General features: G+C 34.8%; 2 protein-coding genes across 4 annotated transcripts in view; one reads left to right on the top strand and one right to left on the bottom strand.

The window, feature by feature from the left end:
* The first annotated feature begins 396 nt into the window (after positions 1-396).
* Positions 397-12482, top strand: srpx (sushi-repeat containing protein X-linked). 2 transcript variants are annotated; one of them, XM_051118297.1, is made up of 10 exons: positions 397-551; positions 5084-5131; positions 5861-6052; positions 7538-7714; positions 7818-7944; positions 8107-8228; positions 9353-9532; positions 9818-9951; positions 11413-11534; positions 11684-12481. In XM_051118297.1, the coding sequence occupies exons 1-10, from the start codon at positions 485-487 to the stop codon at positions 11859-11861; spliced, it is 1347 nt and encodes a 448-aa protein (XP_050974254.1). In that variant the 5' UTR covers positions 397-484; the 3' UTR covers positions 11862-12481. The 2 variants fall into 2 exon arrangements, with proteins under 2 accessions (XP_050974254.1, XP_050974255.1); XM_051118298.1 differs by lacking the exon at positions 5084-5131 and having other exon boundaries at positions 11684-12482.
* A 2310-nt stretch (positions 12483-14792) lies between these two features.
* Positions 14793-26053, bottom strand: part of sytl5 (synaptotagmin-like 5) — a 31246-nt gene continuing 19985 nt past the window's right edge. Inside the window, exons 8-17 of one of the 2 annotated variants that reach the window (XM_051119921.1) lie at positions 25692-25792; positions 25395-25472; positions 22527-22592; positions 22181-22359; positions 20200-20302; positions 19928-20089; positions 19730-19838; positions 19434-19566; positions 19104-19312; positions 14793-16527 (exon numbers count right to left, since the gene is read on the bottom strand). In XM_051119921.1, the coding sequence (XP_050975878.1) occupies positions 16385-16527; positions 19104-19312; positions 19434-19566; positions 19730-19838; positions 19928-20089; positions 20200-20302; positions 22181-22359; positions 22527-22592; positions 25395-25472; positions 25692-25792 (1283 nt within the window). In that variant the 3' untranslated portion in view covers positions 14793-16384. The remainder of the gene's footprint in view (positions 16528-19103; positions 19313-19433; positions 19567-19729; positions 19839-19927; positions 20090-20199; positions 20303-22180; positions 22360-22526; positions 22593-25394; positions 25473-25691; positions 25793-26053) is intronic. The other variant, XM_051119922.1, reaches the window with a different exon arrangement.

Below are 26053 nucleotides of genomic sequence, written 5' to 3' on the forward strand. Positions count from 1 at the left end.
TCTCTCACTCAGAACTTAGAGGTGTTTAGCTGCATTCAAGGTTCTTACACGAATTAAACCTACTACACTAACCCAAAGCACTTGTACTTTTCACTAATCTTAAATCCTAAAAGAGTCCTATTGGAATTTTGAACCATTTCTAAGGATTATTGGAATTATGGGGAATGGGAATACATATGCAGTTCTAAATAGAATTTCAATGCAGAACAAAAAGAATACAGAAGGGTTCTGAATTGAACTCCAATAATAATTTATAAATAAAAAATAATAATTGAACTTTGACTTAAGTGTCCCAATAGCCTACGTTTTAGAGTCACTGTAATCAACTCATAACAGTGCAATAGTTTATACATGTATAGCCAACAGTCCACGCACCGCTCTGGAGCTCTCGTATTTCTGGAGAGGAGGCGGGATCGGGCTTGTGCTCTGATTCTCGCGTAGGAATGCACCCTATGTCTCCCAGCAGCTCCTGGACTTCCTAAAGATGGACACCTGGATGTGTGTGTACATGATAGTGGGACTTCAGCTGTCCGGGAGTGTCGCGTATGACGGTAAGAGACCCATCCAAACGGTTCCTGTTGAGTTTCGCGCTGTGAGCTTTGATAAGTAAAATGTGTTGAGCAAGACTGATTAAACTAATGCAAAGTTAAGGAAACATCAGAAGGTCTAAAGTGTTTGTGCATGTATGAGTTGTCCCATGTTGTTTCTGCTAGCTTTTCTGTATTAGGCACAGTATATTACAACAGAGTTCAGAGTGTTTACGTGGACGCTTTTGGGGCTGTTTGGGGGGGAAAGAAGGGGGTAAGTTCCCTAAATCCAGGGAAAAGACACTGAACTCTTTCATATGAAAAGGCACTGATGACTTGTCACCAGTAGGACACTGCGCTCCCGGACGATCTGCTCAATACTAATGACTATGACACACATCTTTTAAATGCATCGTCTTGAAAGAATCTGTGATTAGTGGCATATAAATAATGAAATTCCTTTTGGAAGTGGGTCAGCAGTGTGTCTGCAAAGTCAACTAAGCTTTACTGGGATGACTGTCAGCATTTACAACATTTCCAAAGAATCAGACATGTTCACCAGTCTTTTTGGACTTTTAATTTGGACAGTTTTGTAGCAATATGGGTCAAAATGATCAATTTTTCTTTTATGCCAAAAATCATTAGGATATTAAGTAAGAATCATGTTCCATGAGGATATTTTGTAAATTTTCTACCGTAAATATATCAAAACTTAATTTTTGATTAGTAATATGCACTGCTAAGAACTTCCTTTGGACAACTTTAAAAGCAATTTTTTCAATATTTAGATTTTTTGCACCCTCAGATTCCAGATTTTCATTTTATTATTTATTCAGCTTTCAGATGATGTATAAATCTCAATAAAAAAAAAAAAACTGGGTCACATATAGCAATTATTTTCTCATTCACTGAATCATGCATATTTAGTAGTATATAATATTTTAATAATTTAGATCATTTTAATCTTTAATACCATCTACATTTAAAATTAACAGGTACACATTCATTAACAATTTACTCATCATCCTCTAAGATGGCAAAATAGTGACTGTACAAATAATAATAATAATAATAATAAAACTAAGCAACTTTTAGGCAAGTTTTTAAGTGCCTGCTCAAGAGGATAATATTTCTTTTTGATTGCGTTGTTGAGTCATTTGAAGGCTAAGTCAAGTCCCGCATTTTAGATGAATTGCTTACTTAAGTCTCAAGTTACCAGAATAAAATAGTAATCATACAATATTATACTGGAGTTATATTACAGAAATTCTGCATGCAAATCATGGATCAGCTAGTAATAAATCATCACTGGAGATACGTATTGATATGCTGGTGTTGTGCTACTCACTGTCCCTCAGGCTGTTTACCTCTGCCAGAATGATTTTTATTTTTTCATCTTCATTTAGCATGGGGTCTGGATCAGGTTTTTGGAAATGTGACTCTGATGTTTTGATATTTTTCACATTTTAGAAAGAAAAAAGCTTTTTTGTGTTCAGAGCTGCAGGCTCTTTTTACTTTTCCGTTGCCAGATTATGGTTGCTTGATTCTTGATGTACCTGATGTAGTCTCATGTCACATATACAACCAATTCATATGATCTTTTTAAGTATTTGTAGCACTTTAACCTACTTTGTAATTTGGTTTAAGTTTGTATCAGCCTGGCTGAGCACTTTCTGGAGTATTTTGTTTATATTAGTAAGAACAAAAAGTACACTTTACTAAAATGTTGTTTATATTCCAGCCGAAGGAGAATACATCTCTTCAAACTTTGGTTTCTCGGTCCAAGGTTTTTTGTTAAGAGAACTGATTTAAAAAAGCAAAGAGACTTGCTTGGACTTGCTGAGACATGTGAACTTCCTGTGCTGCTGGAAACACAATTCAAGCAGCTGAAAAGATGCATATGTTTTGTAGTGCTAAAACGAATTACTTTAAATTAGCAATTCATCTTCATTTCGAGGACTGTTAGAGTTAAATCACGACTGGAAATGTAATTCAATAAAATGTTGACTGTGTGAGGTTGTGGCTCATGTCAGTGGGGTTTAGGTTGTGATCGTGGTCCAGACTTCAATTTGTAAATGCGCTGAGGTTCCAATTTACGAGTACAACAGACAATCAGACTCACATGTTAGCTTAATTTGCAAGCGTCAAGTAAATGGCAGTAAAATAAATGACATTTTACAACATTTCGCTGAATTACCTCAGATGCTGTACGTTGTTTATTCACAAAGACTGGGTGGCTATTTGTGCTGGTGTATTTAATGGCCTTGTGAACACAAACACAGACTAAAACATGAACACATGTTACAAGATTAAGATAGAACAGACACAAACTGTCCTGAGAATGAGTACCAGAGAAGTTCATGTGCTTTTATGTAGTTGTAAAATGCCCACATGATGAAAGTCAAATTAATTAAACAGCCTGAGGTAAATGTTTTGTCTAATGTGTCTCAATAGCTTTTAGAGATTTACAAAACTCTTTTAAATGAGCTAGCTTGGATATGAGAGAAAAAAAGAGCATCAGTTGCTTTATTAAAACATTGATGAGACAATAGTTCTGAACCAGAAAAGGAAAGTTCATACAGACAAACTTGTATGTGACTGCAAAGTTGTTTTGAATGTTTGCTAAGGCATTGATATCGTGTTGTATGTGGTTAAATACAGTTTCATAATGTTTGCTAAGGTGTTCTGGATGATTGAGAGGACATTGTGTGGTGGCTGATAGTTAGATATGAACATAATTAATCTGTACTTGACTGTCAGACTGTAGAATGATGTTAACTAACTTCTACACACATAGGAGTTGTGAATCTGTGAAGCTGGAACTGTTGCAGACACTGAACATGGGGAGCCTGAGGGATCTTACTTTCTGATGACTAATGACTGTAGAACTTCCATCCAAGAGTGATCTGTTTTTAAGCTAAACATTGTGAAAGTTGTGAAATCCTTTGTGATCCTTGGGACTGAGCTACAACAGAAGGTGTAGCAGAGCTATATGGTTTAGTTAACATCAAGTTTTCTAAAGTGGAAACTCCCTCCATTTGAAGTATTTATACATTTGTGTGTATGAGAGAGAGAGAGCGAAACTGAGCCAAGTCAGTGAGTATTCTGGGTTACACAACGTTCTGCTGAGCTTGACAGAATGGAACAGGAAAACTCATCTGCCAAATAGAGCAAACCCACACACCTACACACATGATCCCTGTGGAGTGTTTTCCATGCTAGAAGTTGGAAAACTGTGGTCCTGTCATGATTCGCCTCTAGCTCTGCATTAACACTGTGTGTGTGTGTGTGTGTGTGTGTGCTGCTGAGTGTCTTGAGTTCTTGTTACTGCATCAGAGGGAGCTTTGATCTAACTTGCTGTGTGATCTGCCATCCACACACTTACACACACACGAGAGACAAAAGAACAGAACTAGAGGGAATAAAAAAGCGAATCAGCATCAATTTATATGCACTGAATGCAGGCTCTTGTTTTACGTGTTTGATCCCAGTCTGAGAGGGTGATCTGTGGGAAATGGATTTTTCCATGATTTGAAAAAGCTGGCCTTGTTTTAAGTTTCTGGACCTCTTACTTTCAGATTACAGTAAGTACAAGTCACCAAATTAGATGGAATAGAACACCAAAACCTGTTTGTGTTGGAGAACATTCATGTTTTTTTCTGCAGCATGGATGATGGAAGATGAAATTACACGTTGACAGTTGTAAAAGATCTTCTGTTGTGACATTCAAAGTAAATAAGCGACGTAAAATTAGCAGCTACTAGTTTGACCTCTGAATGAAGCCATGCCAACGTCTATTCCATCTAGTGCTTCCATGCAAAGCATGTTATGTGTTATTTTATGTGGCTGCCATTTTCATCGCATCGCCCTGTGACACACTGTAATTCACTTCATTACCTGCAGGGGTCACTGTTGTATTTTATATCATGCAATAAATACAACAAACCCATTTTGGCGGTTAGCTATGTAAGCCTCAGAGTTTATAAAAAAAAAAGTCATAAAATGACAAATAAATAGAAAAAAATTGGGTTGGTAAGATACTGATTTCCTTATGGTCACCAAGGCTGCATACAGTAAAACAGAAAAAAGCAGCATCTCTTCCTTCAGAAATCATTCTAATATGCTGATTTGGTGTTGAACATTTCTTATTATTATCAATGTTGTGTGTTGTTTTTGTTTTGTTCTTTGATGAATAGAAAGTTCACAAGATTTACATTTTTAAAACTGAAATCCTTTTTAACAATGTAAAAGTTGCTACTGTCATTTCGTTGTAACGCATTCTTGCTGACTAAAACGGTTTATTTCTTTAAAATAAGTAAATCTCACTGACCCCAAACTTTAGTGTAGTGTACACAATTACTGTTTTTATTCTGAGGCTTCCATAGTTGGCAGACTGAACTTCAAAATATACCAAAATATTACAACAAAATCAAACTGTGGTTTGCTTTGTTCTAATACAGTCGCCCAGAATACATATGATTCTAATTGAGCTGAATCTGAATTTCTGCGGTCATGCCAACTCTTTCTTGCTTTTGCTTTCCTAAACTGTTTTACAGGCTCTGGATACTGGCCATACACTGATGATGAAGATGTGCGATACACAGGTGAACACATGCAAGGACATACTTCATTAAATCCACATACTGATCCTAAAACCCATTACACAGAACTTAAAGGAATAGAAAATTCTGTCATTATTACTCACCCTCATGTCGTTTAAAACCCCTAAGACCTTCGTTCATATTCAGAACACAAATTAAGATATTTTTACCAGATTTTTTTTACCACATTCAAGGCCCAGAAAAGTAGTAAGAAGAATGTTATGAAGCTACTAGCTATTTTAACAATGTTAACTATCTTCTGGGCCTTGAACGTGTCAGTAGCGTTGCTGTCTATACAGGGTCAGAAAGCACTCAGATTTCATTAAAAATTATCCTAATTTGTGTTTTAAAGATGAACGAAGATCTTACGGGTGTGGAACGACACAACGGTGAGTAATTCATGACAGAATTTTCATTTTTGGGTGAACTATCCTTTTAAACCCATCAGTAAAACACTCTTACAACATGGTAACACATGAGTGCTGCTGTCAGAACACATACATTCACAAAATAGAGGATGCTACATCTCTGACTGCCTGCTTAGGCCTCAGGCCTCTGCTTCCTCTTCTTCTGTGGCTTTGCTACTTTATCTTTGTTGATGTTCTTCCATGCGTGTCTGGATGATGCCAGTTTTCAAGGTAAGTTTATGAGACCATGTTTTATATGTTTTGGTATGACTCAGCGTCTTCAATGTATTTGCGTACATGTGTAATAACGCATGTCTTTTTCTAGGTGTGCCTTGGTGTGCCCCAGTGAAAGTCAAACATGGTCACGTCAGCTGCCAGAGTCCACGCGCAGAACGTTATAGTAATGTTCTGGGAACTCGGTGCAAGATCCGTTGCAAGACGGGCTACGAGATGCACGGCAGCAGCGAGATCCTCTGTATGGCCAGCAAACAGTGGTCAGGAAACTACGCTTGCAGAGGTCTGACGTCAACATCCACACAATTCAGTTATAAGATTATAAATGCTGATGTAGTTAGAGAGAAAAAAAAATTAAATTCTGTCATTAATCACTCACACTCACCCTGTTCTAAACCTGTAATGCCTCCGTTCACCTTTGGAACAAAAATTAAGGTATTTTTGATGAAATATAGAGCTTTCTGTCCCTGCATAGACAACAATGCAACTACCATGTTCAAGGCCCAGAAAGGTAGTAAGGACATTAATAAAATAGTCCATATTTTGGTTTAACCGTAATGTTACGAAGTTACGAGAATACTTTTTGTACACAAAGAAAACAAAAACAATGACTTTGTTCAACAATTACTTCTATGTCAGTCTTCAATGCACATTCGTGAGAGTACCACAACGCTTTAAAGAATTAATGGTTTGGAACCACATATTACAGAATTTTCATTTTTGGGTAAACTATCCCTTTAACTCAGTTCAATGGTTAAGATGAATTAGTGCATAATCAGTTCTATATTTTATTGCAATCATTTCACAAATTATTTGGTATTTTTTAATTTACTTTTTGTTGTTTGTTCAGTTACACTACCATTTAAAAGTTTGGGGTTAGTAAAATATTTTAAGTCTCTTATGATCACCAAAGCTGTATTTATTTGATTAAAAATACAGTAAGAACAGTAATATTATGAAATATTATTACATTTCAAAATAACTTTTCCATGTGAATATATTTTAAAATGTAATTAATTTTTTTTAATGACAAAATCAAATTATTTCAAACATCTTTACTGTCACTGTTGATCAATTTAATGCATCGTTGTTAAATAAAAATGTAAAATTCCAATTTGCTTCATTATGTATATTACCAATCAAAAGTTTTTGAATATTTTTAATGATTTTTAATGTTTTTTAAAGAATTCTCTTCTGCTCACCAAGCCTAATAATAAATGTTTTTTGAGCAACAAATCAGCATATTAATATGATTTCTGAAGGATCGTGTGACACTGAAAACTGGAGTAATTATGCTAAAAATTCACCTTTGAAATCACAGGAATAAATTACATTTTAAAATATATTCATATAGTCCTTATTTTAAATAGTAAAAATATTTCAAAATACAATATAAAGACTTCTTTAAAAAACATTAAAAATCTTACTGTTCAAAAACTTTTGACTGGTAGTGTACATTCATATGAATTTATTGTTTTGATTACCAAAATGCAATTTCTTTAAATTGTTAAAGTTTGATTGCTTTGTCAATGTTTATCTACTGATTACTCCTTTTTTAATTATTTCTTACTTTATCAATTCCCCAAATGATTGTTGAGCGTAACAGTTGGACCCTCAAACCTGACGGCATCTTAAGACACAACCTAGCACTACCCACAATCAACCACATGTCAATCAGCTGCTGTATGAGACCTGGATTTATTTGGAGTGACAGCCGGGATTGTCCATTGATAATCCATTTTCACCAGTGCATAAATTATGTTTACAGAGGTCCGCTGTCCTAAACTGACCATGCCATCTAACGGAGGTTATAAGTGTTCAGATGGATCGTACTTCAACTCCCGCTGCCAGTTTTTCTGCTCACCGGGATACACGCTTCGAGGAGACCACAGCGCCACCTGCCAAAGCAGCAGAACATGGAGCGGCGGCAACAGTGTGTGCGTGGGTGGGTTAAATAGTCATTAAGCACTCACTAATATTTATTTACAAATGTGGAACCAGAACCTAGCATTTATTGGTAAGGCATATAAAGGTGTTTTCTGTCTTAGATGTGGATCCCCCAGTTATTAAGTGTCCTAACATAAAGGAGAAGACCGCTGAACCAGGAAAACTCACCGCCAAAGTGACGTGGGACACACCAGAGGGCAAAGACACAGCAGACGGCATCCTAACAGAGTCAGTGTGGCAGGTTTATACGCACCATGTATGAAAGTAACACAAAATTTGACCACTTAACGCCTACCTGAGAATTAAGTATTTTCTAGCTGAGTTCATATTTAAATTGAATCACTGTCCAGATTCTTGTCGTGAGAAAGAGACTATTTGTTTGTGTTGTAGTGTTATACTGAAAGGAAAGCCGTCTGGCTCACATTTCCCAGAAGGAAATCATAAATTGTCATACACTGTGTTTGACCGTGCTGAGAACAAGGCGACCTGCAGGTTCAATGTCAGAGTGAGAGGTAAGATCTTTTGAAACTTCAGCTTCCTAAGCTACACATTACTCAGAATGAAAATAATAGTTGAATTTATAAAAATAACCCAGTTCAAAAGAACATCACTTTGATTCTTAATACTGTGTTGTGACCTGAATGATCCACAGCTGTTGTTTTGTGTAGTAATAGTTGTTTATGAGTCCCTTGTTTGTCCTGAACAGTTAAACTGCCTGCTTTTTCTTCAAAAAAAATTCAGGTCCCACAAATTCTTTGGTTTTCCAGCAATTTTGTGTATTTGAACCCTTTCCAACAATGACTGTATGGTAATCCATCTTTTCACAATGAGGACAACTGAGGGACTCATATGCAACTATTACAGAAGGTTCAAATGTTCACTGATGCTTTAGAAGAAAAAAACTATGTGTTAAGAGCAGAGGGGTGAAAACTTTTGAACAGAATGGAGATGTGTACATTTTTCTTATTTTGCCTGAATATCATATTTTTTCATTCAGTTTTGCCCTTCAGAGACTACAGAAGATAGTTACATGTTTCCCAGAAGACAAAGTAAAATTTTCCCTTATCTCTAAATTCAAAAAGTTTTCACCGTCATTGTTGGAAAGGGTTCAAATACACAAAAATGCTGGAAAACCAAAGAATGTGTGGAACCTGAAGGGTTTTTATTTTGAAGAAAAAGCAGGCAGTTTAACTGTTCAGGACAAACAAGGGACTCATGAACAGCTATCACTAAACAAAAAAACAAAAAAAAACAGCTGTGGATCAATCAGGTAGCAACACAGTATTAAGAATCAAGTGTATGTAAACTTTTGAACGGGGTCAGTTTTATAAATTCAACTATTATTTTCTCTTGTGGACTATATGTAAACGTCCTTTATTTGAAATATCTTATTCAGGTCAGTACTAAATAAACAACAACATGCATTTTGTATGATCCCTCTTATTTTGGTAAAATAATTCACATTTTTAATGATTCTGAAAGGGGATGCAAACTTTTGACCTTAACTGTAGGTAACAACTGGTTAGAAAAGTTAGAATTAGAAACTGTTTTTTTTTTTAGAACAGGTAAACATTGCATACATGTTGGCATTGTTGTTGCACTGATATACAACGTGTGTGTTTTGTGCATGTTGCAGTGCGTCGCTGTACTCCTCTCTCTGTCCCTGACAATGGCTGGATGAAATGTGACAGTGCGGGAGATAATTATGGGGCCACGTGTGAATTCCGCTGTCTGGGTGGCTACGAGCTGAAGGGCAGCGCTGCCAGAGTCTGCCAGTTTAACATGGAATGGTCTGGCCTGGAGACTTCCTGTACTCGTATGGAAAAAAACACATTAACACCTCACAAACACCTACAAGCCAAAGCTTAGAGGAATTCCTTTATACATTATACCTCTTTATATATAAGATTACATAGCATTGCTGAAAGAGTGATGCTGCTGATTCAGGCAAAATATTCAAATTGAATACTGCAAGGCATGACAGAATAATTCATGGTATTCTTATGAGATTAAACCTCACAAATCATGTAAAATTCATGATCTTGTTCTTCCTGTCCTGCTCTCTGGTGAATAACATCGTAATCATTTGTTTTATTAAAAGCCATGAATATTAATGTTGGTGTGCGGTCTGCTGCTGCATTGCTGGACCAGTTCTACGAGAAACGCCGCATTCTGATCATCTCTGCCCCTTCAGCTGCCAATCACTACTACAGATTCCAGATGACTAATTTACAGGTACAAGATCAGTGTCTGCCTTTATATTCTACAGTGACTGTTTAGAGCCAGTGTGAGATCTTTTACTTTTTCTTTTTCATTTAAATCCACTTTGAAAAGAAAAAAATATTTGTGTATATATTTAATATAAATGTATATATTAATGTATTTTTATATTATTATTATGTATTATTTATATTATTAAATATATATTATTATAATGTATCCATTAATATATTGACAATATCGATCAATCTTGAACAATTTAAAAGTAAAAAATTATATGTACACTACCAGTCAAAAGTGTTTGAATAGTAAGATTTTTAATATTTTGTAAAAGAAATTTCTTCTGCTCACCAAGCCTAAATTTATTTGATCCAAAATACAGCAAAACAGTAACATTTTGAAATATTTTACTATTTAAAATAACTGTTTTCTATTTTAATATATTTTAAAATGTAATTTATTCCTGTGATTTCAAAGCTGAATTTTTAGCATTATTACTCCAGTCACATGATCATTCAGAAATCATTCTTATATTCTGATTTGCTGCTCAAAAGACATTTATTATTTATTATGTTGAAAACAGCTGAGTAGAATTTTTCAGGTTTCTTTTGTGGAATAAAATGTTCAGAAGAACAGCATTTCTCTGAAATGGAAATCTTTTGTAACATTATAAATCTTTATCATCACTTTTGATCAATTTAAGGCATCCTTGCTAGATAAAAGCATTAATTTCTATAATTTATTTTATAAAAAAAAAAAAAAAGCTTTTGAATGGTATAGTGTATAATGTTACAAAAGTTTTTAATTTCAGATAAATGCTGAACTTTGGATCTTTCTATTGATCAAAGAATCCTGAAAAAAATTGTTTACTCAACTGTTGTAAATACTGATAATAAAAATGTTTCCTGAACAGCAAATCAACATATTAGAATGATTTCTGAATGATGATGTGACACTGAAGACTGGAGTAATGATGCTAAAAATGTAGCTTTGATCACAGGAATAAATTACATTTTAAAATATATTAAAACAGAAAGCAGTTATTTCAAATAGTAAAAAATATTTCAAATATTACTGCTTTTGCTGTATTTTGGATCAAATAAATGCAGCTTATCATAACTATCATACTGATCAATCTTAAAATCATTTGTACAATTAAAAAAAACAATTATAAATACTTGAAATTAAAATGTACAATATATTATATAAAAACATAATATTAACATATACAAAAAACATTTATCTATTTAAATGTGTATGTGTGTGTATTTTATTTTATATATTGATATATGGTATATAGTATGTGTTGATGTTATTGATCAAGCTTACAATCATTTGTACATTACAAAATAATTATATCTATTCAGTTTATTTAACTTAATTATAATTATAATAATTAATTATATATACACAGACAGACACACACACAACTAACATAACTAAACCAGAATGATCTGTATTGTGTGTGTGTTTCAGCATGCCCAGTGTGGTCTGGACTTGAGACATGTGACAGTGATTGAGTTGGTGGGGGTTTATCCAGCTCAGATTGGCCGCATCAGACACAGACTCATCCCTCCAGGACTGGCTCTACAACTCAGGTACTTCATTACTGTATTTCAGTCACTTCATTACAGTGCTTGCACGACGGCTCTAATATTCGTCAAGCACTGTTTTATATAGAATTTCAAGAACTAAATTGATTCCAATAGTAAACAATGCACATCTAAACTGAGTGTGTGTGTGGCAGGTTGCTGCTGCAGCTGTCTCAGAACTCATTTACCATGGTGCTCCTGGACAAACAGGGAGTGGATAAGCAGCGCTACACTTTCCCCATCACAGCAGCTGAGATCTTTACCACCATTGACACATTTCCCCTCCGCACTGAGGAGGCCATACTACAGAAAGAGGCTGGACAGAGCTGCTAGATGTATTTATACAGTACACACATTTACACGTCTGTTTCTACTGGTTGTAAAGCTACCAAACTACAAGAGAGAATCTGGATAGAGCTGCTACATCTGATCACATATTGAAAACACACACATGCACACACATCTCCAAATATGAGTCTCTGTTGTTTGTCTTTTTTATGATGCTTTATTCTATTTTATTTGTCTGGTGCTTCTATTTATGTCAGAGTGGACAGTCTACTTTTCTTAAGAAATACTATCAAAGCAATATTAATGCAATAAAAGCCTGTTTGATGATTGACATTTGAGAACATGCGACTCAGCTTTCTTAAAATGCCAGTCATGTTTATCTTGGTTCTCAAGTTTGTTAAATAAATATGCTCAAATTGAATTGAGTACAACAGAGGTATGATAAATATGTTTTCGATTTATTATGCATGGAATGACGTATTAAATGTCAGTGGTTAAAGAGAAGGCTAACATTATCTGTTAGCCTTTTTTTTCTCCTTGTGTAATCCGTTCTGTTTAAATCTTTTTTTCCCCGTTATATATGTGTGTATATATATATACTGCTATAAATTCAACCCAAATCAGATACATTTTTTATGGATAATTTTATTCTTAGTTTTTCTTTGTATTTTCAAGTATTATGGCATAGAGTTTTAAAACTTACAAGAAATATATATTAAGTATATTTATGAATTATTTATTATTAATTATACGTTTTTTTATTAATATTTAAAAAGCTTTTGTAAAAGTCAATGGAAGAAATTTTGTTGCCATGTGAAAATATCCATAATCCATAAAACAGGAAATTATCATAAAGAGTCTTGTAGGCTATTGTGGATAATTTTTCATTATTCAAGAGGGCGAAGTATATAATGTGATCTTTTTAATTAGCAAGCTTAGAATCAACTAAAGTTAATTAAGTAAGGTTTAATACAGAACTGTTTCCAACATTGATAATAATAAATGTTTCTTGAGCACCAAATCAGCACATTAGAATGATTTCTGAAGGATCATGTGACACTGAAGACTGAAGTAAAGACGCCTGGAAATTCAGCTTTGCCATCACACAGATTACATTTTAAAAGATTAAAAAAAATTTTTGTAATATTTTATTTTTTCTGTATTTTTAACCAATACACCAGGCAGCCATGGTAAGCATAAGATGTCTTTCAAATAAAATATAGAAATATTTATGTGGGTGTGTGTAGAAAACGAGAAATATAGAAAACTGCAAAATTATGACAAAAAAAGAGAAATGACTAAGCAACAGTTGTTTAATAATAGTTTATTCTCTTTCTGCAGATGATAAAGTACAGTACAGAACAGTCCTAAACACTGTCTTTCTGATGAGAGAGTGAAAAAACAACACACATACACCAAACATGCTGTGAATCAAACAGCTTCGGACAATATTAGACATGGTAACACTTGGATGTCAAACATGGAGCTTTATACATGCCACAAAATCTCTCAATCTACAGTCAGTTATACAGTAAGTTGTTTATAAGGTCTATTCACTTGACTGATGCTAACAACAGTATTAGGTATAAAGGGGGTGCACACATTATTCATGGAGACCTCACAGTGACATGACGGCTCAATAGGATCAACTGGGGAATTAAAGGGATATTTCACCCAATAATGAAAATTCTGTCATTAATTGCTCACCCTCATGTCATTCCAAACCTGTAAGACCTTTGTTTATCTTCGGAAAACAAATTAAGATATTTTTGATAAAATCCAAAATCTTTCTGACCTTGCAAATACAGAAACGCAACTGAAATGTTCAAGGCCCAGAAGGGTAGTGAGGGCATTGTTAAAATAGTCCATGTGACATCAGTGGTTCAACCTTTGAAAGCTATGAGAAAACAAAAATAATGACTTTATTTAACAATTACTTCTCTTCTGTGTCAGTCTTCGACACACGTTCATGATAGTACCACAACACATTTTTGTTTTCTTTGCGCACAAAAAGTATCGTCGTAGCTTCGTAAAATTAAAGTAGAACCACTGATGTCACATGGACTATTTTAAAGGGGTCATCGGATGCAAACTTCACTTTTACATGTTGTTTGAACATTAATGTGTGTTGACAGTGTATGTACAAATCTACCCTATAATGATACAAATCCATGTAGTGGTTTTTTAATTAATCTGTAAAAATAATACCCCCTTTTTCAGATAGAGCCATTCTCAGTTGCCTCAGAGGCCGCTCCCACAATAGTTGACTGACATGAGCGTCTTACCTCAGATCAGCTGTAACAGTCAGACCTCCATTGTTTCGATGCTGGAGCAGGAATGTAAGTTAGACAAGAATATCTCCGATTGAGGTTGTGTTGCTGGATGTAATAATGAACATAGTGCTCATCATTTACTCCCGACATCTGAGCCACTGAAGATGCAGTGGATTACGTTTGTTTGTGAAGGGAATGCACCTCCCGATCCACATAAATGCGTCTATGTTTGCGTAAATCACTCATGATCCAGCTTCACCTACAGCAGAAGTAAGTATAAGGTTTTTTTTATGAATCTCTGCAATCACCTTTCCTAATAAGGTGCTAGTTAGCAAGTTTCGCGGCTAAATGCACTAAATGCGGCTGAAGTAAACAGGCTCGTCACTCCACAGAGAGAAGAGAGGGGTGGGGAGAGCAGAGCTCATTTGCATTTAAAGGAACAATCCCTCAGAATGGGATGATTTTTTCAGAGCTCATTTTGGCAAGGTAAAAAGGGTGTTGTTTTACACAACAATTGAGCATTTTTAACCAAAGTATATTATAGACTTTTCATTAAGACCCTAAAGAATCATATCAACTTGTAGATAATAAGGAATCCGATGACCCCTTTAACAATGTCCTTACTACCTTTTTAGGCCTTGACTGTGTCTATGCAGGGTCAGAAAGCTCTCAGATTTCATCAAAAATATCTTAATTTGTATACCAAAGATAAACGAAGGTCTTACGGGTTTGGAACGACATCAGGGTGAGTGATTAATGACAATTTTTTTTTTTTAGTGAACTATCCCTTTAACTATTAATCTCTCAATATAGGGGCTCCAGGTGTTGTGCAATGTGTGTGCATATGTATGTATGTGTTTTTATGATCCTTTTCTCTATTACAATCTTTTTTTCTATTTCTATTCACTTTTCTGCTATAAATTCACTTACATTTTTATGGATAATTTTAGTCTTAGATTATCTTTGTATTTTTGGTTTCAATTATTATATATTATTAATATATTTTGTTTCCTTTGGAGTAGGATGATATCTGTGTGATAGAAGAGGGAATCTACCTCATTGCAATGATAATGTAATATTTGCATGCTTGTGTCTCATAGAAATGTAATCTTCCTACTTTATCTACTCTACATTTGTTTACGACTATCATTTTACCAAAGACACTGGAGTTTCTTGAAGGAACTGTAAATCTAATTCAATGTAATGAATCACATTGACCCCAGATATTCTCTTTTTACACCACACATTTGTTTTTACATTAAAACTGTGGTAAAACTAGCTATGAAACTTAACAGTCAGCATCAGTCTCTCTTTAGTCAAATTGATGTGAATGTAACAGATCTGACGTAATTTTCATAACATCTTTTGTGCATGTCTATATAAGTGTGCTCACAGAATTGATCACATCCAGTACATTGTTCTCATGTGTGCAAGTGTTAATTGGATCTGTGCAAATTGGATTTATTTTTTCTTTTTGTGCGTGTGTGTTTTTGGAGGAAGTGCTTTGTGCTTTGTTCTTTCAGGACAAATTTGACCTCTGATTGTTGATAATGTTCAGTGTGCTCTTTTGAAGTAGTCCACATGTGCTGTTCACAGTTATGACCAATAAGCGTTTGGTTTAAAATATAATCACACCAGGGTTGAAGTGTGTTGTGTTGCACCATTTACACCTGGTATGAGATTCATCTCAGCTGTTCAGTCACAAGCAGCCAGTGCTAAATGAAGACAGGTCACTGCTCATCATCCTTTGCGGCAGAAAAGTAAACTCTGCTAGTTCCATGTAGCTTTAAACTTAACCGTCCAATTTAAACCATCCAATTAAAACTTCTAAAGGCCGCTTAATATAGTACGTGACTAAAATAATTGTGAATGCAGCTTGAAACTTGATGTCTGTGCTTAGATTAAAATTTAAATATACTTGGGGGAGTCTTTGTACTATTTTTTTTGGCTCTTCCCTTTTTTAATTTTTTGTGCTTAATCAACATGCAGTACTGCACTGACATAAATGATGTATGTAGTCATAAAATCAGAGTTTCTTTTTAAAATCCAATCCCAAGTTAAACATTTATGAAACATCTGTCTCAGCCAAGATGGATCTTAATACCAGGTGTAAATAGGATCTTAGAGACGCATATGTGTATATATGTATGATTTTGAGAATTTAGAGTACATATGCATGTGGAATGAGAATCTGGGTAGTGTGAGTACTGCCAAAGAACATAAAGAGCACTTTAAAATGCTTAGAGGTGATCAGATTTGATGAGTATTGCCAGGGAAACTTTCTCTTTTTTCTCTCTATGCCTTCCTCTTGGCCATGCTGGATCGCAGCATTAGTGTGCACTCTTGCGGGACCTCTGGGTTGTCGATCATACGTTGCCATAGTCGCTGCTCCTCCCCATAGGCATCGTTCCAATCTACTTCTTTCCCATAACTCAGACCTGCATGTCACAAACAGGTTAGTTAACTGCTCTGAATGCAAGATCAAAAGGAGAAGAAATTGTAGCCGTGATGCTTAAATCAAACTCACAGGGGAACAGAAATTAAATATACTTATACTTTTTTTTGCCCATTTGGCTTCTAGTGTATCACAGAGAAATGTCCAAAATGAAAATTGCAAGAATGGTCTGTCATTAGGCTATTTTGAAGCATTTTTACAATACAAAATATCTTTTCACAAACAAAATATGGATAAACATAATGGTTTTTGCAATGAATGACTTCCTAAAACATTATTAGATTACATGCAGAGATGAATTGATGGAAGGAAGTCTCTTATGTTCACCAAGCCTGCATTTATTTTAAAAACTTTTTATTGATTAAAAATACAGTGAAACAGTAATTCTTTTTCCTATTTTAATGTATTTTAAAATGTAATTTATTCCTGTGATAGCAAAGCTAATTTTTCAGCAGCATTTACTCCAGTCGTCAGTGTCACATGATTCTTTAGAAATTATTTTAATATGCAAATTTGAAACATTTTTTTTTAATATTATCAATGTTGGAAAGAGTTGTGCTGTTTAATATTTTTATGGAAGCTGTGCTAGATCTTTTTCAGGATTCTTTGATGAACAGAAAGTTCAAAAGAACAGCATTTATTTAAATTAGAAATATTGAAACATTCTGAATAAAAAAAACTATGCTAATTTATGAAAGCTAAGGTGCAAAAACAGCTCATTCAGAACATTTCATGGTTATTAAGTCTAAACTATCAGCATATAAACATAGCACTGTCGACATTTACATATCAGTGACCTGCAATCAGTTTAGTGGGGGCGTTGTTAGTCATTTCACATGTGAAAAGGTTAACCTATCCTAATATAGGCCATTATTAATAGAAGTCTTAAAGGTACAGTTTCAAAAACAAACAGTTTCATTAAATGGCCAGAAAGGGTAAAAATTTGTCTTGTAAACTGATTTTAATGCAACATACCTTGAGTAACTTTGCTACTAATAAATATGGCAAAAGTATAGAATTTGGTCTCTTAAATACATAATCACCAATGAGAAAAGAAATGATTTGATCATGAGTGAGTGAAGATATGAATAAAACATATTTGTAACAGTACATTAGTTTAGCATGAATACAAAATGTGCTGCACAAAGTAGCGCTTCATGCATCATTGATGACTGATTAAGGAGACGTTTGGAAAAAACATCACAGTGGAAATTGTATTCAAGGACATTTGGGACTGAAATATTATTTTAATTTGAGCCAGAGAACATTTCACAGTAGAAGCGGTCAAAAGTTTGCACCTCCCTTTCAGAATCATTAAAAATGTTACTTATTTTACTGAAATAAGAGGGATCATACAAAATGCATGTTATTGTTTATTTAGTTCTGACCTGAATAAGATATTTCACATGAAAGATGTTTACATATAGTCCACAAGAGAAAGTAATAGTTGAATTTATAAAAATGACCCGTTTCAAAAGTTTACACCCCTTGATTCTTAATACTGTGTTGTTACCTGAATGATCCACAGCTTTTTTTTTCCTTTTTTTGTTTAGTGATTTTTGTTCATGAGTCACTTGTTTGTCCTGAACAGTTAAACTGCCCGCTTTTCTTCAGAAATTCTTTAGTTTTCCAGCTTTTTGGTGTATTTGAACCCTTCCCAAAAATGACTTGGATTTTGAGATCCATGTTTTTCACACTGAGGACAACTGAGGGACTCATATGCAACTATTGCAGAAGGTTCAAACGCTCACTGATGCTTCAGAAGGAAACACAGCGCATTAAGAGCCGGGGGGTGAAAACTTTTTGAATTTGAAGATCAGGGTAAATTTAACTTATTTCGTCTGGGAAAAAATTATATTTAGGCAAAATAAGAAATAAATAGTACTGACTTGAAATATTCAAGTCAGTACTAAATTAACAATAACAAGCATTTTGTATGATCCCTCTTATTTTGGTAAAATAATTAACATTTTTAATGATTCTAAACGTGTGATGCAAACTTTTGACCACAACTGTATTTACAAAATCTGTCCTACTAATGTGGGAAACATTTGAAATATGATACATAATTTTAAATTGTATAATTAATAATCAGAATCCAGCAGGGATACGAAGCTATGGTAAAGAAGTAGACAGTCTAAATAATAATACAAAAAACAAGTTTGACTGTTATTCCTGAGATACCATGATTATTTTGTGTCAATTTTACACTCTCCTCCCATAAATTATGCATCTGAAAAATGCATATGCAATAAGGTCGATCACAAAAATAACTGCAATCACACCTTTTCATTGCTAATGTTTCACTGTGTCTTCAGAAAATCCTGATACCAATAAAAAATAAAAACTACTAAAATTAAAATGAAAACTGAAAAGACTTTTATCTATAATATTGCAATTTAATACTAATTTCTGTCGGTTCATATGCCTATTTTTGTTTGCAGAAAATGCTGAATTCAGCATGTACACAATGCTTAAAATTCATACTCTGGATTTTTAAATGACCTTATACAATGTTAAATACTGAACCGAAAAAGGCTGAGCTAAAGAAAGACTCACCTGTCCCTGCCCCGAGCCGCACACCACCCAGGAAGACGTTACTGGCTAACGGTTCTCTGTCCCACACTGTCAGCTCCAGACACACGCTGTCCAAATCGCTGTGCTGCAGGCCACAGTATGTAAAGGTGTGATTCCAGCGTGGATTTACAGTGCGCTTCACCACGGCGGTCTTGTGCTTTGTGCTTTTCTTGTCATCAGGCAGCAGGTACCTGATACGCAAGAAGAAAAGAAGTGCGAGAGTGAGTGTGCGAAGTTTAAGGAGTAATAGTAGGAGTGTGAGTTTACAAAGTGTACTGTCTATGGAGGAGAAAATGGAAGAAATCAACTCACCCTTTGACAAACGGGTCAGAGGACCCTCCTTTGACAGCTGTCAGGTTTTTTGCCTCCTTAACCAGCAGCTCCACCATTCCTCCTTTAGGAAGAGTGATGGTCTTCTTCTTTCCTTTTAGAAATCCCTTTTTAACTGAGAAACAAGTCTTTTAATTAACAAAAGCTAATTTTTAATCACTTATTAAATATAGTTATATAAGTCATATGTTTTAACAATAAAAACGGAGAATAAAAATAAAAAAAATTAATTTAAAATAAAAATGGAGAATTATAGAATTTCTAATTGTAAATCATACCTTGCACTTGGTCCAGAGGCAAGGAGACATTTCTCTCTGCAGGAATGTACTTCAAAACAACCGTCAGTTCCCCTTTGTAGTGCATCACTGAGTCCACATAAGACTCGCTCTGACACAAATGCACACATTTCAGTATCACACTTATTCATGTCAACACACTTCGCTGTTTCTGCTTGTTTGTGTGTAATCTCAACTCACCCGGGGCTGTAGAGCGAACCACTCCTCTATCTGCGTGTCAAACTCCCAGGAGTCAAAGGTCAGCTCCGTCTCTCCCAGGAAGTTGTTGTGTCCAAAACGATCATGATGCCAAACAGAAACCTGCAATGTGCGTGTCTCCAGCTGAGAGTGACTGACCACGTACTATACAAAGGGACAGAGACAGATAAGAGGCTTTAAATCAATAACTCATTTGCAATATCTAATCAATCTCAATACAAAACCTTGTAAGGCAGGCATGAAGGTCCTCTTACCCTCAGGTTTTCATTGAACACTGGGTTAGTGGTATTGGTTTTGATGCTGGTTTTCCTCTTGCTTTGACGGGACTTGTCTGGCAGGAGATATGTTTTAACATAGCTGCAAATACACACATAATACCAAAATGTTTGCTTCTGTACAATATCAGCCACCTACTCCTTGGTATATTGGTATATTGATATTGATTAAACTGATATCTTGAGTGGCAAATAAACAACTTTAGACAAGTGATATAATGAATCTAGAGCAGTCAAGGGATACAATAACTCACTAAGTGAGTCAGTAATTTGTTTAATCTCCCAGATATTGAGTTTAATCATGTTTGCCTTTTTCCCCAATGGTTGCTTTTTAACAGAAGAAAACAATAAGTGGTGGCTTTGGCAATTTATTTAGATAAGAACGTATCTGGATATTGGAGGTACATTTTAGTACCATTTAACACAACTTTAATAGGACTCAAGTTAGAAGGCTTCCAGAGGACGCTGATAAAATCTTTGGTACATATGATTTTATGTTAAACAACGACATGTTTTAGATCTTAACTATGACAGCCTGTTTCCACCACTGAATAAAAAATAGGTAACTGCGACTTGCGATTCGCAATTCTGACTTTTTTTCTCAGAATTGTGAGATACAAACAAGCAATTGTGAGAAAAAAAACTCAGAATTGCAAGATTTAAACTCACAATTCAGAATTTTATCTCACAATTCTAACCTTAGAACATGCAGCTGCAAATTGTTAAGTCAGAATTGTGAGATACAAACTTGCATTTGTGAGAAAAAAAGTCAGAATTGCAATTTTTATCTCGCAATTCTAACTCATACAGAATTCTTCTCACAACAGCGAATTTATATCCAGCTATTATGACTTTATAACTCACAATTGTGAGTTTATATCATGCAATTCTGAGAAAAAAAGTAAGAACTGTGAGTTTGTATTACACAAATCTGAGAAGAAAAATCAGAATTGCGAGATACAAACTCATATTTGCAATAAAAAGCCAGAATTGCACATTGTTATCTCGTAAATGTGACTATTTTTTGCAACTGCGAGTTTATATCCAGATATTCTGATTTTATAACTCATAATTGTGAGTTTCTATCACACATTTCCGCAAAAAAAGTCAGAATTGCGAGATATAAACTTGCATTTGCGAGAAAAATTCAGAATTGCGAGATACAAACTCACATTTGTGAGAAAAAAGTCAGAATTGCATATATATCGGAACTCTGACTAAATTTCTCACAACAGAACATTTATATCCAGCTATTCTAACGTTATAACCTGCAACTGGGTTTATATCACGCATTTATCATTCTGAGAAAAAAAGTCAGAATTGCGAATTTGTATTACAAAATTCTGAGAAAAAAAGTCAGAATTGCAAGATATTAACTCACAATTGCGATAAAAAAAAGGCAGAATTGTGAGATAAAAATTCATAATAACATTTTTTTTTATTCAGTGGCAGAATCTGCCTTCCATACTTACAGACAACATTAGGAAAAAAACTATATGTATATATATATTTAATGAAAACTTAAAAAATAAATAAATAAAAAAAATTGGAAATGCCATAGCAACTAACTAAAATAAAATACCTTTAAGCACCAAAATTACTAAAATAAAACCAAAATTATTCTAAAGCTTAAAAAGAAAAAATAATAAAATTAAAGCTAAATACAATTAAAAAACAAATAGAAATGAAAGCACATAACTAAATTACTGAAACTTAAAATTAAAACTGAAATGATAAAAATAAAAACTAATTCAAAATATTAATGAATACTAAAATAGTATAAAATAATACTGCTTGTGGGTAAAAAAAAAAATGACAGAAATTTAAATAAAGTAATAAAATATTCAATATAGATAAATCTAATGTTAACATATTGACATCCCAAATACACGCAGTGAGAGATGCTCTGCCAAGGCTCAAAGAGGAGTATATAGCAGAATGTATGTGTGTGTGGCCTTACGCATCCGTGCGCTGTCTCCTCTCATCCCCGGTTGCTAGGCAGCGGCACTCGCGGACGAGCACGTTGAGTGCCCCTGTTTTATAGCTGTAAGAGATGTTGAGCAGGATCTCCCCGGAAACCCGCACGTTGCCATAGTCCCCTGTCTCACTGTACACGCTCATCATACTGTTGATGCTGGTCTGGAGAGCATACATAAGAAGAGTCTTTGGGTGTACATATTTCACAAGCCTGTGTTTAAGTGTATGCATGCCTCTTCAGTGGTACAGAATGGAAAGAAAGAGAAACTGAAGTGAAAAGAGCAACAGACAGACAAACATCTGTACTCAACCACACACTGAACACTCACAGTGTCAGCATCTGAGTCAGGTACATTAAGGAAACCCCACTTTCTTTCCGAGGCAGGTGTGGAAGACTAGAATAAGACAGGAGAGAGAAGAGAAGATTGATAGCAGGGAAAAAGCCAGGAACAAACAGACAGGAGAATAAGAAAAACATAGATAATATGACAGGAGACAGATTGCTGGAAGCTTTTTCACATTTGATTATAGATGTTAAAAAGTCACAGTCCAAAAATGAACACCGTGTCATATTTACTCACCCTTATGTAATTTCAAACCCATCTGACCTTTTTTCTTCCATAAAGAGAGTGTTCATACTCTTTTCTAGTGATGCATTGCAATTTCAACTACTGAAAATAATTAACTAAACAGCAAAAATTGGTTTCAAACAGTGGTGTTTAATTAGCACTTCTCAGATGACGCGTTTGAACTATATCAGTGTTTCGTGCACGCAACATGGATAACCTACAGCAGAAATTTGTTTGGCTGAAATCAAGCCACTCACTGCCAAAGAAATTTACTAATAAGATTACTAAGACTAATTCGATTTGAGAGCTATAACTCAGAGCAAGTAATAAATATTGTATAATTTCTGTAAGTTCACTGAAACATATTATACTTCAAATATATCACAAAGTTGTTTGGATCACTTCACATTTACTTTTAAAGGGCATCTATTATGCCCATTTTTCAAGATGTAATATAAGTCTCAGGTGTCCCCAGTGTGTCTGTGAAGTTTTAGCTCAAAACACACTTTTCATCATTTTGAAAATAACCAGTTTGAGTGGAAGCAGAAACACACTGTTTTGGTGCATGTCTCTTTAAATGCAAATGAGCTGCTGCTCCCCGCCCCTTTTCCCAAAATAGGTCTGCGCCTTTACAGCTCCTACGCCATTTTCCTGCGAAATTGGGCTACTTTAACACTGTTGCTGTGGGTTTTTTATTGTCTGCAGATTAAAGCAACCCCAATAATGTCATATTAATCCCCTGAAATATGAATTTACCAGGAGAACCCCAACAAACAAACATGTATTTTATCCCCTAAACATGATTTTTATATGGTTTTCTGAGCGTACACATCCGAAGAGAACGGCTGACACAGCATGCGAGTACTAAACTAAGCTCTCTTTCACGTCTTATTGCGCTTAAACTGTCAAATACAAACAAGTTTACGTTAAAAACACAAATGAGTTAAAAAATGGTCGGTTATGTCGGTGAAGGTAAACAGCTAGGAAAGAAATAGCATGTTTATATTAGTCTTGTCTCCTCCTCTGTCTATTCAAGCAATGACAGAACAATTAGCATGCTTTGCTCAAACTTTTGCCATGGTGTTAGAACTGGTACACCGTTGTCGTCTGTGAAAACTAAATGGCGCGGCGTGGGTGGAAATGTGCAGGTTAAGGGGCGGTAATAATATAAGATCCACTTTCTACATCACAGGGGGAGCAAAATCTGAGCGCTCGTTTTTTTTCACATGCTCGCAAAGAAAGGCTTACTAAAACAAAATTAGTGCCCTAGTGAAAAATAAATATACTAAAATGTATTTAAAATACATGTATTTCATGCAAAGTATACAAGTAGATTTGCATATTATATACTTAATAGAAATACCCTGCAATTGTACTTTTAAAGTCTGCTAAATTGGAACTAATTTTGTACTTAATGCACTTTAATTGTGCGGAAGCAGTGCTGAAGTCCAACTAAAGATATACTTAAGTATATTTGATTGTGCTAAAGTGGAACTATTGCAAGTATACTTTAGGTACAATTTAAATATTTTGCATTTAAAGGCCGGTATTATTTAAAGACCATACAATCCTCACAAATACTGACATTAAAACATATTTTAGGCTTAATATTAAGAAATGTGCATTGTGCACAATTAGTACTTCAAATAGTTTAATTACAATCTTTATATCAGTAAGTCTGAGCAATATATAAGTAACTATACTTAGTATAACATAAATGCATTTTAAATCTATTAATTTTTTACTAGGGTGAGTTGTCCTTGTTTTCTGGGTTGGTAGATACACCAGGGACCTGATTATAGCACATAAACACAGAAAAACTCAGATTTTCATGATAAGTCTCCTTAGGTGCTTTTTGTCATTATTTGGAGCTTGAGTGTCCCAGTTCACTTTCACTTTCATGTCAAAAAGCAGCATAAATGTTCTTCAAAACATCTTTTGTGTTCAATAAAAAACATTATACAGGGTTCTAATGACATGAGGGTGAGTAAATAACGACAGAACCTTTATTCTGTGAAAATACGACTATTGCTAGTTTTTTGCTTTTTTCTTCTACTCCCTCTTCACATCTGACTCATCTAGCTATTAGAGACTGTGTGTGAGCTATGAGTTATGTCAGCTGTTTTGAAAGAGGCCACTTGTCTTCTTGTTTGCTTGAATTATCTCTCTTTGTTGTCTCTTAATGCACCACCTGCATCTGTATGTGTGGCCAAGAACCAAGAAAAAAGACAATGATGCACTTTCAGTACGTATTGCATGCTAAATTGTGTGTATATGAGATCAGGCGATAAAAAATGCAAGCGTGGGTCTGCCAGGTGAGTCAACAAATTAAGCGTTTTCATGTAACTGGATATTTAGCCAGTAGGAGGAAATGCTAATATCCATAAGGCATAAGCTGGAACGGGTTTTAGAGCATATATTAAGGAGGTAAAGAGTTGGGCTCCTCTGCCATAAGACACACAAACAGAAGTCTAAACATAGAGTATACACAAGCAAAACAGAAAGAGGAACGAATACTTATTTTGTTTCAGTCAGACATCTGCACAAAGCCAGCAAACACAAATTGCAGCAAAGCACCTGTGATTATGGTGTTTTTGTGTGTGTGTGTTTCTGTGCAAATCATTATACCATTGATTGCGCACTGCAGATGCTCCGGTTGGTTTTATAGTGTGCTGATAACACCGCATCAATGTCCTCATCTGAGTCCTAGAGCACAAACACTGCCTTCAGCGAACATCACATTGAAAACAGCACTGGTTTCCTTTATGCGATCACTTCACTCAGTGATATGATATCAGAAAAATCACATTACAGGAGGCTGTCTCTTATCATTTTAACTCCCTGTCTGGAAATCATATCCTGCACACAGGAAAAGAAAAAGATTGCAAGTGAGAAGTGGTTTAAGAGACTGTGTCTGAAATCTACCACATCGTTCAGGCCTGGAACTGAGCGGCATCGACTAATCAGAGGGTCTTCACTGAATCCCTCACCAGGATTACTGAGGTCCACCTCAGAGCGACTGCGATCTGTGAAAAGACAAAGATGCTGGTTTTAACCAAAGTTCTGGCTATTTTATATTTTATAATACTTCTAAAGACATACAGTGAGGTCCAAAGTCTGAAACCACTAGTAAAATAGCGAAGACTGACACGGAAGAGAAGAAATTGCTGAATAAAGTCATTATTTGTGTTTTCTTTGCGCACAAAAAGTCTTCTTGTAGCTTCATAAAATTAAGGTTGGGCCACTGATGTCACATGGATTATTTTAACGATGTCCTTAATTGTCCT

Source organism: Labeo rohita, chromosome 9 (assembly GCF_022985175.1).
Source record: "Labeo rohita strain BAU-BD-2019 chromosome 9, IGBB_LRoh.1.0, whole genome shotgun sequence".
In the NCBI taxonomy this organism is placed as follows: domain Eukaryota; kingdom Metazoa; phylum Chordata; class Actinopteri; order Cypriniformes; family Cyprinidae; genus Labeo; species Labeo rohita.

What these genes read in the sequence shown, in the direction of transcription:
- srpx (XM_051118297.1), top strand. Translation starts at nt 485, where the DNA reads ATGGACACCTGGATGTGTGTGTACATGATAGTGGGACTTCAGCTGTCC. An exon ending in AGGAAACTACGCTTGCAGAG is followed by an intron (nt 6,053 to 7,537) that starts GTCTGACGTCAA and finishes TTATGTTTACAG; the next exon opens with AGGTCCGCTGTCCTAAACTG. An exon ending in CCTGGAGACTTCCTGTACTC is followed by an intron (nt 9,533 to 9,817) that starts GTATGGAAAAAA and finishes TTTTATTAAAAG; the next exon opens with CCATGAATATTAATGTTGGT.